The sequence below is a fragment of the Pogoniulus pusillus genome, chromosome 27, assembly GCF_015220805.1.
Source record: "Pogoniulus pusillus isolate bPogPus1 chromosome 27, bPogPus1.pri, whole genome shotgun sequence".
Taxonomy (NCBI): domain Eukaryota; kingdom Metazoa; phylum Chordata; class Aves; order Piciformes; family Lybiidae; genus Pogoniulus; species Pogoniulus pusillus.
In genome coordinates, this window is record NC_087290.1 from 7,935,205 (window position 1) to 7,948,615 (window position 13,411).

Here is a 13,411-nt window from a genome sequence, read left to right on the forward strand (position 1 = left end):
GGCAAGGCAAGCCAAGCCGAACGAGGCGAAGGCGAGCCGAGGGTGCTGGCAGCGCTTCAGGAGGACTTGTGTGGGCCCGGCATAAGGAAAGGCCGAATAGGTGCCTACTGGCAGCCGTTGCTGCCCTGGGGGTGCTGAAGAGCCCCCCTGCCCGCCTTCTTCATCACCGACCTAAAGACGCCTCTTGGTGCCCATTAAAGCAAGAGAGAGGAGTTTAATTTCCCAGCGTTTTATTTCAAAAGTGACTGTGCTAGAAGAAGCGTTATCGGAAAGATGGAATCCTGCTGCCGACAGTGCGTTTGGCCCTCATCTCAAGCTTTATCCCAATAAGAAAAGGGTTTGAAAGTGTAAGGCTTTTCTGCAGCACGTCCAGAAGAGCTTGACGAAATGCTGATTAACAACCATTACATTCTTCCTAAAAAGTAATTTAAGGAGGCAGAATCTTGAAAATTTTTGTTGTATCGTTTTTTAAGAGCATTGTAGCTTGGTAGTCATAAACGTGTCCCTGTGTCTTTGACTCATCAGAATTAATTAAAAAAAACACACCCAAACCCCTTTAATCAGGACTTAAGTAGCTTTACTAACAAGACTGTGTTAATGTTTGTGTTGCTTTTTCTTAATAATCCCTAACGTGTCCTACCATTGTTACAAATAGTTTGTGGCTACTCATTAAAAAATCAAAACCAATTAACTTAATATGCTGAACACCAGAATCACTCAGGTTAAATAAGGAATAAAGAGATTTAATTGGAGGCACACTAGAACTGGATGTCAAAAGGGGCTAAAGAAGAGTTCTTTTACTGAGTAGGCTCCTTGTGATCTCCACTAGCGACAGGCAGGTTTGTAGCCAGTGGTACAGGTACTGGGCTGGAATGGAGCAATACTGCTGCACTGCTGCTATAGGTACACCTGTAATAAAGCAGGGAGGTTAGCTCCAAAAGCCATGTCAGCACTGCTACAAGAGTGAACAGAGGGTAATCCCAGCAGTGGAGCTCTCCCCCAGTCCAAGTAATTCCACCCTGAAAAATGGTGATATTTGGCAGAGTGCACAGCTCTGTGGTGACAGTGAGTGGTCAAGCACAGGAACGCTGGCTTTTCATGAGGATTTATGTTGTGTTGTGATAGCTCTCTACTGTACAAAGTGTTCTGCTATATTTTAATGCTAAACATTTGATAATTAAAAATTTAATGAGAAAAATGTGGGGCTTTTTTCAAAGGCTCAGACTGAAGAGTAATTATCCTGCAAAGCTCTTTTCATAAGTGCTATTAAAGCGCACCACAAAATCCTGTCATTAAAGGTTACTCTGTTGATACAGGTAAGGTTGTTCTGTGCTCTGTTCTATATTACAGCATGTATCTATGGAACATATGTATGTTACCTGATGTTCACTTTAGAGGAATTCCAATAATTGTGCATTACATCTGATCTAACACTGCTCTCAGAGTAAATCCCATCCTGGAAAACTAACCTTCCATAACACACCAGCAGTGTGCCAAAGATGTATTATTTCTAGTTACATCTGTGTCCCTGACTGATGCTCTAGGCTTGATTAATTTTCCTAGTGAATTAGTTTAATACATATGAGAGCACATGACATGGAGCTCAGACTGCATCAAGTGTTTACTGTTCATCAGTAGGCAGGGAATGGTTGATAAATATTTCCAGCTAAATTAACAAGTCTTGTCCGCATTTGATTTTTCACAGGGCTCTCAGACTGGCATTAGATCATCAAGGGAGAGACCTCAACAATAGTAATTTTTCTTGCAGAGATACTGCAAATAATAATAGCTTCTTGACTGATCTGGCACCAAAATAGCCTCCATTCATTAGAGGAGAGAAAGACAGACTGAAAACCAGCTCCTATATGTGGCCAGTGAGTGTATTAAGTACCTGGCAGATGGTGTTTACAAAGAGGAGGGCTGACACTTTCCTCCCACAATCAGGTTGCTGTTTGGAGCTGGGTCAGTCCCTCAGGCAGGGCATAAAGGTCTGAAGTAGATTCAGTTGCCAAAAGAGCCATCATTCTTAATATGTCTTTATGTATTACTTGACAAAAGAACCATCACTCCTAAAATGTTTATCTGGAGGTTTACAATGAGATCACTTGTTCTGGTAGGTTTCAAAGCTGATCAGCTTCCATTTCCTTAAGGCAGTAAATTTTTATTTAAATTTGACAGCCTGACTTTTATTGACCAAAAAAGGACTGCAGATATCTAGGACCCTTTATCTGTTGTTTAATCTGTTGTGAAATCAAAGTTAATTTCTGAAGAAAGGACTTTAAAAGCACTCAGCTTAAGGTTGCCATTGACACTGCTCCATGGCTGAGCCATGTCTGGTAATCTCACAATTAGTTGATATTTACCAGTGATGCAGTCCAGCAGCAGCTTGACTTCAGTGTGCACAGATGCAGCCGTTGGATCAAAGCAATAAATCTCCTGAATCAAATCGTCATCAAGTTTCTGCAATGCAGAGAACAAAGAGTGGGGTGATGGTGAAAAACTGAAGAGGGGTTAGAGGACTAAAGATGGCTAGGTCAAGCATACAGGAAATATGTAGGTAATCCATTATTTCACTGCTAATTCAGCCTTGGCAAATTCCACTGTTTCTTCTTGGGGGAGGGAGAACAGAAAAGTTCCTCAACATTTTGAAGTCTCACCAGTTTACACCGACTCCAGTTCTCAGTCTCATCTGAGCCCTTCCAGCCTGGATGAAAAAGCAACAGCACAGCCTTGACTATGGTGTGTACCAGAGCTGGTGGTTCTACATGGCTCTTTATCTCAGCAAAGCTCTCAGCAGCATCCAGTTTCTGGATGCACTCACGCAGGTCCTGCAGCATGAACCGGTGGAACAGAAGCCCTGCATTCTTCAAATTTGCCAGGCGTTCTGCCTCTGGAATCAAAAGCAAATCTTTCAGGAAGTTGCCCAGAAACATCTGTTAGTCAAGACTTACATTACTGACTGAAAGTCTCTGCCCTCTTTGTGTTTAACTCTTTGTCTCCTTAACCAATTGATTTCCATACAGCCTAAGAAACTCTGCTTGAGAAGGAGACAAAACTGGCCTCAGAGGCAAGCAATGGTCCTCAGACCATGAATGGTTCAGGCATGCAGGTATTCTGTAACTGTGATACATGAATTCTTTTGACCTCAGTTGGGGCAGTTTTGAGGAGGACATACTAGATCCCTGAAGGCAGTAAAGCACTTTGCTTCACGCCTTTGATTTCAGTGGGACTTGGCTACAAAACACGACATGAAGCAGAGTCAAAATCTAAACACTCTGTTTAACTGTACTCTGCTAAGCACTTAGGCTTGCTCAGGAGCAGTTTATGTGTACCAAAGGTTTATATTTGTCTTTCCATACTTATAGGAATGACACTTTAAATGTAATTTCACTAAGATTCCAAATTTCACCCTAAAAATTTATCTTGGCTCTGTATGTAACAATACCCAGTACATAGGTTGGTACTGTTTCTTCTGTAGACATCTTCATTATCTCCCAGCAGGCAGCTTGGGCCATCTTTAGCATTTTCTGCAGGTCTTTTTGTTCATGAGGTGGTAATTTCTGGTGTTGTCCAATGCTGATATCAAATATGCCAAGAGCTCGTCCTGTCAGGTCACGGAGAGGTACTGCAATGTGATGTTCTCCACAGAGAGAAGTACAAATGACCTCTGAGCTGTCTGTGCACTTAAACAGGTAGTCTCTGAAATAAGAGTGGAAAGGAAAATGCACTGGACTTTACCATCTGATATCTTCTTGTTATTTCTTTAGCATATTTTAGTAAGATAACATTAATCTCTGGTTGTTAAAACAAAGATATTGCATTGCTAAAGCATTGTTGGATTCCTTGAACTGAAATGTGCATAGCTCAAATATCAATATGTAAAGGTGAGTGGCAGGAGGCTGGAGCCAGGCTCTGCTGAATGATGCCTGATGACAGGACAAAGGGCAATAGGTAGGAGCTGAGGCACAGGAAGTTTCATTTAAACACAAAAAGGAATTTTTTCACTGTGAGGGTGACAGAGCACTGGAATGAGCTACCCAGGGGGGTTGTGGAGTCTCCCTCCCTGGAGATACTCAAAACCTGCCTGGACGTGTTCCTGTGTGATCTGGTATAGGTGATCCTGCTCTGGCAGGGGAGTTTGACTGCATGAGCTTTCAAGGTCCCCTCCAGCCCCTGACATTCTATGATTCTATAAGCCATATACAGAAAGCAGACACAGCATTGCAGAACACAATTATTGCTCAGCTAAGCAGTTGCTGAAAATCACAAGAATTTAACACACCTTGCTTTAAAGCAGCTTCCCATTTGTAACAGTGTCAACATTGGCTCTACAGAGTTTTCTAAACAGTGAAAATATCTGCTGACAGAGCAAATGGCTGTTCAGCCAACTCTGACAAGGTTGATGTGCTTAAAAGACAAGTCTGTGAGGATCTTGGCAGTGGATGGAAAAAGATAGTTGAAGGAAATGAGATTAATATGGCCAAGTAAAAAGACAGATTATTCTATAGAGCAAAATGATTCAGTGTAGGTTCCAATCCTGCAAACCTCTCACAGCAGATGCAGAGCTTGCTTGGAAGCTCAGCTGGTGAGCATTAATTTTTGCAGGCCAAAATTCAAAGACAAAATACTCCTCACTTCTTCACAATTCAGTGTCACATGCATCTGCATGAAGCATTGGAGGTGAGAGAGCTATAGCTGGACGTCCCTGAAGGGCTGCTTTATCATGGGCTTTATGTAACATGGATAGGTTTGATGCAGGCTGGTGTCTAGGACCAGAGGTGAGTATTCTACTGCAAGTGCTGCAGCCTACCTTAAGAGGTTTTCTTTTCTGAGGAGAACAGGACTGCTATGAATTTCTCTTTGTCCTGTATTATGTGTAGTGATCATCTTGCGCAGAGCATAGTCCCAAGTCTGTCAGAGAGAAAAGGGAGGTTTATCTGCTTCCAAGAAAGGAGCAACCATTTTGAAACTTTGGGAGGGAGGAAACTGTTTTATCTCTTAAAGGAAGCTCCTATGTATGTTCAAGTGCAGTGGGATGGTTTAAAGACATCTCCATGCTTGGGTTTGTTCCAGAACTTATTGCACAAGATGCATTAAGAATGTGCCCTGGGCCTCCCTCAGGCAGATTATTTAATACACCCCCAGGCTCCCACTGAGGAACACCCACAGGCCAAGCAGAGGTTTTCCTTCTTTTTCCCAGTCCTCTTTCTTGTGTCATGTTTGTGTCACTGTGCCTTGACACATGAAAAGCACAGAGGGGAGCAAATGACCTGGCTATCAAGCAACTAACAAGAGAACAGTGCAGAGCCTGGAATGACAGCAGAAAGCTGCCAACATAAACCATGCTTATCAGAGGAAGCAGCTGAATTATGGCCACAGCAGATGTCATACAGACTTTGTGATGACACAGGATCAGTCCTAAATATTGCATACCCTTTTCATCTTCTTAACTCATTTGTATGTGAAGTGACAAGCTTCCCAGGGCCCAAGTGCTGGCTGAACAACTGGAAGATGACCTGCAGGGAGAGGGCTGTCTCTACCAGTGAGCTAATTGGGAAACAGACACTTCCTGACTTGGATTTAGGTCTTGGCTGCTGACATTGTTCAGCATGAAGAGCTAATACATTAGCTAAGACATTATTTTTTCCTGTAAAATAAACATATTTTTGACATGCACAGAATCTCCACAGGAGAGCTGCCTCAGACAGCAAAGCTTTAGCTGGGACTTGCAGTGTTGGTTTATCTCTGCATGGATAGATGGATGGATGACTGTGGGGTTTTGCTCTATTGGTTGTTACGCAGTTGGAGCATTGAAGTAGGAGGGATATTAGATTATAGAAGGAGCCATACTAGCAGTGTTTCTGAATTGTTTTACATAGGAGGATAAAAAGGGTGAAGATTGGCTTTCTTTACAGAAGGAAACTTCTCTCTCTACCTTTGTGGTGCTCTTTTGTTACACAGGCAGGCACAAGAATCTCAGGCAGTCTTCATTCTTTATATGAAAACGACTTGGAAATCACAGGAGCTAGAAATGACAAATCCTTACTAAAGCAGCCTTTCAGTCCCTCACTATTGCAGGCCTTTAATCTGCATACCTTGTTTTTGCCAGGCTCCACCAGGTACATAGTAGCAGCGTGGATGTTGGGTGCCCTGGGATACAACCAGTCCAGAGCAGTAGCAGCCATTTGTAGAACATTTTCCAGCGTGCAGATGTGGTGGTAAGCTTTGCTGAATGCGTGAGAAACTCCCTGTGAGGGCAGAAGGCTCCAAATGAGCCAGATAATTCCATACAGTTTGGGGCAGGGCAAAGGCAGCAAAATGAAGCAAAATGGTTGTAGCAGGTTACTTCAATCAGAAATGTAAAGCAGAAAAGTGACTGTGAAATGTCCCTTATCAAATAATGCTCTAAACCTCCAGAATAGCTAGGTCACAGACAAATCCTAAAACAGACAAAAGTTGTTTTCAGTGGCATAGCCAAAGCGACTGGTAACGTTGGCTTGCTGCGCTCCCTGCTGCCCACTTGAAGCATCCACATGGAGGCTGATTCTAAAGACCATACCGAGGAAATCCGAGCTGCTGTGGCTTAGAATTAGTCTATCAGGGAAAAAGTAAGGTTTCATGGCATTTTATGAAAAAAAACCCAGCAAAACATGAGGTTCAGATCTTCAAATCTTCAGGAAATGAAAGCTATGATTTAGGGCCTTTGCACAAAAGTGGAATTAACTTGTCAGGAGAAGCTTAAATTATTATTGAAGTGATATCTGATAATCAGTTATGGATAAGATGCTAATCAGAAAGATGCTGATAAGGTGTTCTGCTCACACCACTTCCACCATGCACAGTAAAAAAGAGCCCACAGTTCATTTCTTGGCTGTGCATCTTATATTTACTCAGAGCGAATGCGAAGTTCACATAGTCCTTACACAGTGCTCTAACAAACTGCTTTCTGATAGTGCCCACCTGATAAAAACTGATCTCATGGGACATGAAGACAGTTTTCTCACGCTGGTCCCGAAGAGTGTCAAGTCCTAGAATGCCAAAGGCTCTCCAGTGAGCATCTTGCAGTGGCAGCACCAGGAGTGAACCTTTTCTCTCTTCTACAGGGCGGTCAGAGTTCCAGAAGTGGATATTTCCATGGAGCTGAACACTTGGAACATGGATTGGCTTTCCTTCTTCAACAGCTGCAAAGCTGCAAAACAAACTTATGAGGAGGCTTTTTAAGAGTAGCAGAAAAGCTTTAGCAAAGCAGTAATGACTACAGCTTGGATCTCTCTGCTTTTTGGCATCGGAGAAGGAAGATGGTAGTTCCTTATTCTGACCACACTTAGAAATACCACATTTACCACTTGCATCCCAAAGACAGTGGTAATAAAGAAGGCATCCTTAGGGCACTTTAAAAACACCAGCTAATGAATGCCATGCAAAGGAATACAGAAGCAAGCAGCAGTTACATTCAATAGGTTAAAAAGGCAATATTTAAAGAAAGATACAAGCTTTTGGAGAAGGCAGAAAGCATGAAAGCTGTTTGCAGTGTAAGCACTAGGGAAGGGAAGGCATTGTTCTCAAAAAATACCTCATGTATGTAAACTCGTGTAGGGGCATTAATTTTTAAAGAGGAAAATGTAGGTCCAATGTAATAGTCATTTGCTAAGGGATGAGATTTATTAGACTGTGAGCTAATCTCCCCAAGGAAAGGAGTGAAATCCCAAACAGAGCAGTTCTAAGTAGACCATGCAGAGTGTTAAGGATATGTATATGATAATGAATCATTACACAGCCATCCCTGAGGAGACTCCCCTCTGGAGTACTCTATCAGCCTCTGTCTCCAAACACTGCCTGGTACAGCTATTTTTAAGAAAAAGGATGAGCTATTTGCAGTTTTTCCTACCTTATTCCTTTCATATCTTTGTACAGAATCTGGTTTAGAACATATGGAGCATCATCTGCTGTACATGCCACATAGTGTAGGAGAATCTGTCCCCGCTCTGGTGAGAGCTGGTTCTCTTCCAAAAGGGCAATATATGAACTGATCTTCTTGTTATCCCCATGGGCTTCTGCATCCTAGCAACCAAATGTTTCCCATTACACAATGTACATTAGCCACTGGCCATTACACTTATTTCACGTACTTAGCACTTGTCTCAGTTTTTGCTGAGATGCTGTTCTGGGTCACTGATTTTGCATGTCATGCACCAACTGCACACATGTGTGTGTCTATGCAGTGGCCACGTCTGACCAGTACCCTCCATTACAGGCAAAAGCACTTTGTATTTCGATTGGTGAGGAAAATGGATTTCTCTTTTCCTGCTCCTAGTGGAGACCAGTTCATAAAAAAACCCAAAACCTAAGTATAAACTGTACCTAAGCAAAACTCCTATAGATTTCTTAAATAGATTTCATTGGAAAAATAAAACATGTGCTAAGGTTGCTACATTTATAAACCTAAATATTGTGTTAACACTGTAGCTATTATCAGAGTTTTGCTTTGAGGAGAGCTTTAATGGTGGGGATGAACATCTGAAGTTGCAGCTCCAAGCTGAAAATCGAATTATACCTTCACTGCAGATTAACCATCCTTGTCTCAAACTGGGTCTGATGTGTTTGCTTAAAGAAGCTCTATAACTAGAACTGTGGCTTTCCAATTTGATCTGAGTCAGCTCTTCAAAAAGTGAGACTTAAGTATCCCTGAGAAGCTTTCTGTGCTGGCAGAGCAGGGGTGAGAATTCTGGAATTGTGGCTCCGGACTGGGACTCTCTCTGTGCATAACCCTGGGCTCTCCTGAATGTCAGCAAAGCAGTCTCAGCTTTGTCCACTCAAAACACCAGAGCCTGAAGTCAGTGCTACAATCCCTACACAAATGATCCCTGTGCTCCCTGGGAAGCATACCTGGGAAAGGGCCTTGAACACTGCTTTATAAACTGGTTCCATGCGTGCTCCACTGGTCTCAGCTGCCTGCTGGATATTGTGCAGCCATTTCCTCCTGTCTAAGCTCTGCAAGCACTCCATGTCACTTTGTTCCACAGCTGTGGTCAGAAACTCCACCAAGTTATCAAGAGCTTCATCCTCATTGCCAGTGAACTCAGAAGCAACTAACCCAAGAAAAGTCTGGAATGCCTTTGGGGATAGCTTCCCCACTCTGCTGAGATGTGGGTAATGGGTGCAAAGCTGGTTCTTTGCTGGCAGAAGAAACAGAAAATTAGACATGGACAGGCCGTTTGAAGAAAACGTTCTGCTTTTCTTGCCCAGAGGTCCTGAAGAAAAATAGCACATATCTCAGCCTTGCAATCCTACCAGGCTGAGCGTGAAAATGTAAATTTCCCCCACCGGTTTCTTCCAAAGCCCGGTTGCTGCTGCTCTTCCCCTCCCTCCCCTCCACACCCCTAAGCTCTGGGCTCACGGGGGTGCTCTTGCACAGCCTTTCGAATTGCAGCAGCCTCCTGGCTTGGGAAAATCGGGATTCACCGGATGCTGTGCCCAGCCTGGGCTTGCCTGTTCATGCTCCCAGCACTGTCTCCCCTGAGCCCGCCATGACTAACACTTTCTTTTTTTTTTCTGCAGCCTGAGATCAAATCCTGTTGGACACGAAGAAGTAAAGAAAAGACAAGTACGTAATTTGTCAAGTGGCTTCTGAATAGAGAACTAAGCAGGGAGGAGTGTGACTTTGCTGTTAAGCAGGGAGCTTTTTGTGATCAATACATACACTGGACTATATAATAGAAAATGTTTTGATTAATGATGACAGGAATAGGCAGAAGCTGCCCTGATTGCCTCCCAGTGCACCCAAGACACGGGTGTTTATGGGAGCTGAGAGCCTCCTCCTTTCCCTACAGAACTCAGGGGGCTTTTTATCACCGATTTTTAGCTGTAGAAGCAGCAAATACTAAGTGGCCCCAGCCATGGCAGAGCTGACTGTTAATGCTGTCTTGCCCTGCCCATTGTCTAAAGAACATCCAGTATCTTTTCAATTTAATTTGTTTTTCTGACAGAAGTAGGATGGAGAATATTTTGATGGTGTAGAAATGGTTGACTTTTCACCTCCACTTTTCCCTCTCTTTGAAGAAAGATAAAGAAATACACATGAAGGTGAACATGGCATGATGAATGCCTTCATTACTGAGCCACAGCATCATGAATTACTTTCCCCATTCTATCTGTTACATTACACTTTTCACTTACACGGAAAATCAAGTAAATTCTACCCACTTTTCACTCTGTGTTTTCATCCAGGAGGAGTGTAATATCTGGGAATGCTTCCCCAAACCTCCTTGCTCCACAATGTCTTTGAGAGATCAGGCTGAAGCTGCTAGGAACAGTTTTATGTTGCTTGGAGGTGGTATTGATCTTGCTGTGCTATCTTTATATTTATGTATCTTTTAGTTTATGAGCCCTTCATGAAGGGACTGTGTCTTTCCATATTTCTGTAGTGTGTTCTGATATGCTTTGGATAGCTACCTCTAGCTTCCTTGAGCTAAAGAGAGTTTGATTGTGGCCAAAATGAGCCATTTTCAGTATATGTAACAGAACAATCAACACAAAGATATGCATGGACATTAATAAATGAGTCCTTTCCACCCCAGCACACATGCAGACATGTTCTTAATTGCCAATACAGTATTTCAGAGCACCTAATGCCCACATGTTAATAACATATATGAGGCTGTTAGACAGGTCCAGGTGAACCTGCAACACTTCTGTCTGACCAAAATCTACTCTGTCAAGGACTAAATTTGCTAAATTTATTCAGAGAAGCTGCAATCTAGTTCATGAGAGGTGTGAAAAAGTGTGGGTTACTAAAATGCTCTTAAGAGACCCATAAGGACAGGTGATGTTCTCTCACATGAGTTGTGTTCCTGCAGACAGCACAGTAAAATATATCTATTAAAAATAGCTGGATAACCCAGACAGTTGAGACTAAAAGTGCAAACATATCCTCAGGCTTTACTTGTGTTTCTCACTGCCATATCACAAGTCTACATTGCATATTGCATCTGAACTAACTTTTCTACACATCACAGTGTCATGAAAGCATTAGGCTACCTCTATGACCAGGAAACTGTTGCAGGGGAGTCTTGTGAGGAGGGGATGGAGCCATTAGCAACTAGGTCTGGGTAACTATTTCTTTTCATTTTATGCATCATACCACATATGCTTATGATTGCTTGTAAAAACAAAAGATGACTTGTGCTTGCCAACAACTTCATTAGCACTGTTGTTGACATTGTTCTCTCAGAGCAGGGCTGATTCCTTACCCTTCCTCAAAGCCTCTTTTTCCATCCCTTCTTTGAATGTGCTTAGAACAGCATCCACCTCTTCTAGGTCCAGAAACCCAGATGCATTTTTGTCCCACTTCTCAAAAAGTGCCTCCAGAAGCAGTTGCCGTTGAGCCAAGCAAGAGACATGGTGAACCTACAACAGAGGAAGAGGTGGTCACTGGTAACTCCTGGACATTAACACTCAGTATTTACACAAATATGGAAAGTCCAAGATTTGCTAAAGCTCAGGGCAAATCTGTACATACACAGCTCAAACCTGGACATAAATCATTAAACCTGGGAAACAGCTGGAAACACTAAACACAGCCAACAGCTCACTTTTACTAGGCAGAATCAGCACTGCAGAGGTTTATTGCCCAGAGAACAAATCCTGTGCTGGATATAAGATGAGAACAGCTCAGGTAAGTTCAAGTTTCCCAGATTGCAAATGTCTTCCCAGCAAGAACTAACCACAGTCTTGTTAATAACACACAAAGATGTGACAGTTTGTATTTCCATACAGTATTATTTTATGGGTGCTACCCCGAAATGTGTGAGCTCCAAGCAAAAGCAGGTACAATTTGTCCTTTAAAACCAGCCCTTGTGCAGTGTGCAGTGATAAATAGCTGGAGTGGAATTCTCTCAAAGGCCAAAAACACTGGCAGTGGGTGTTGTGTTCAGTGTGAGGACAGCAGAGCCGTCAGATCCAATATCTCATCCAAATTAGGTCAGCAGTAGAGAGGGAAACTAGAAAGAGGTCTGAGACAAATGCAGCTAAAGAGGCGACTATGGGCAGACCCACCTCAAAATATATTTGTACTCCAAGTGATAAGGGATGCTCTGGTGCTGTGCACAAGGGTTTTGCTGACAGGGAATACACTTTTTCAACACATGGCATGAGCATGTTGTGGCTTAAACACAAAGAAGCATGTGCACAATGACATACAGCCATGCACACTGACATACAGCCATGCACACAGCAAACCCAAGTACACTCGTTTTGAAATCCTCCCCAAAACATCCACAACCTGATATGCACATGCCAGTGCAGTAGGTCAGAGATCAGGTTTTGGCTATTATAAAGGTGAATAAGCAGAATGGAATGCTTCAAGCTCTTTCACAATTAACTATCAACGTGCTGTCTCACTGAGTCCAGCTCTAGAACAGACAGACAACCTCTTACAGGATGAGTCAGTCACTTGTAGAGCTACAGGCTAGGGAGGGAGGAACCATACCAAAACAACAGGGTAAAAGGTCTCTTGAAACAGAGATTATGAGGCTGCAAGTAAATAATGCTGCCAGCATGAGATTAAGAGTTTACTTTTTCAGTGTCTGTAGGCATTTGCTTGTTTTTTGTTTGGACATAGGATCAGCAAAATTTACAAGTGTTTACTTTTTTTAGTTGTTCTATTTTTTCCTCTTCTGTCTGTTTGTATTCTTCTCTGATAAATGCAATAAGCCTCTTCACAGTAGGCAGAGAAACGTTTTCACCAACAAATGTCTCCATGAGCTGTACAAACTGTGGCAGGTTGAGGCAACTTTCATCAAAGGCACTCCTAGCATGAGAAGCCCAACCATTCTGAACCTCTGACATGATGGGACCTGAGTCTGAAAGGCAGAAAGCACAGTAAGAGCAGGAAGCAACATGCTGCCCTAAAGCTGGCCATGTGACAGATCCCAGCACAGTCCTGAATCCTGCATCTCTTATCCAGTGAATGTATGGCTGAGCATGGGCTGGCTTCACACTGACTGAGGTCTTTTATCTGCTTATACTTCTCTAATAGCATCTCTTCAGGTATATGCTCCAGTCTAGCATGGTTGCTGTCACACAGACAGGTCAAATCACTGAACACAGGTGAGCTGAAATTACTGTTACACAGCAAGTGGCCTTTGAGACAAAGACTACACTACTCTTACTTTGAAGTCAGCTTCAGGATTTAGTGTTTACATCCTCACCCAAACTTTCATCTCACAGCAGTATTGGCATGCCTGCAGACACTGCCAGCCACTATGTGATACATGATCTTGTACCTCACTATGAGCAATCACAATCTAAAAGTTACTGAAAGTAATTTCTGTATTTAACATGCTCAAGTTGCTGTCTTGTTATACTGATACTACAGAGCAAAACAGAACATAAAGCTCCTCCTTATCATAAA

The 13,411-nt window shown here is 42.7% G+C and overlaps 1 protein-coding gene across 1 annotated transcript in view; it reads right to left on the minus strand.

Annotated features, from left to right (window-relative positions):
- Positions 1–213: 213 nt before the first annotated feature.
- The window catches only part of EFCAB5 (EF-hand calcium binding domain 5), a 38,685-nt gene continuing 25,487 nt past the window's right edge, over positions 214–13,411 (minus strand). The window contains exons 11-21 of the mRNA XM_064166761.1: positions 12,646–12,860; positions 11,250–11,406; positions 8,887–9,176; positions 7,889–8,061; positions 6,961–7,189; positions 6,096–6,248; positions 4,811–4,911; positions 3,446–3,699; positions 2,658–2,890; positions 2,364–2,460; positions 214–909 (exon numbers count right to left, since the gene is read on the minus strand). Coding sequence (XP_064022831.1) covers positions 782–909; positions 2,364–2,460; positions 2,658–2,890; positions 3,446–3,699; positions 4,811–4,911; positions 6,096–6,248; positions 6,961–7,189; positions 7,889–8,061; positions 8,887–9,176; positions 11,250–11,406; positions 12,646–12,860 — 2,030 coding nt within the window. The 3' untranslated portion in view covers positions 214–781. The remainder of the gene's footprint in view (positions 910–2,363; positions 2,461–2,657; positions 2,891–3,445; positions 3,700–4,810; positions 4,912–6,095; positions 6,249–6,960; positions 7,190–7,888; positions 8,062–8,886; positions 9,177–11,249; positions 11,407–12,645; positions 12,861–13,411) is intronic.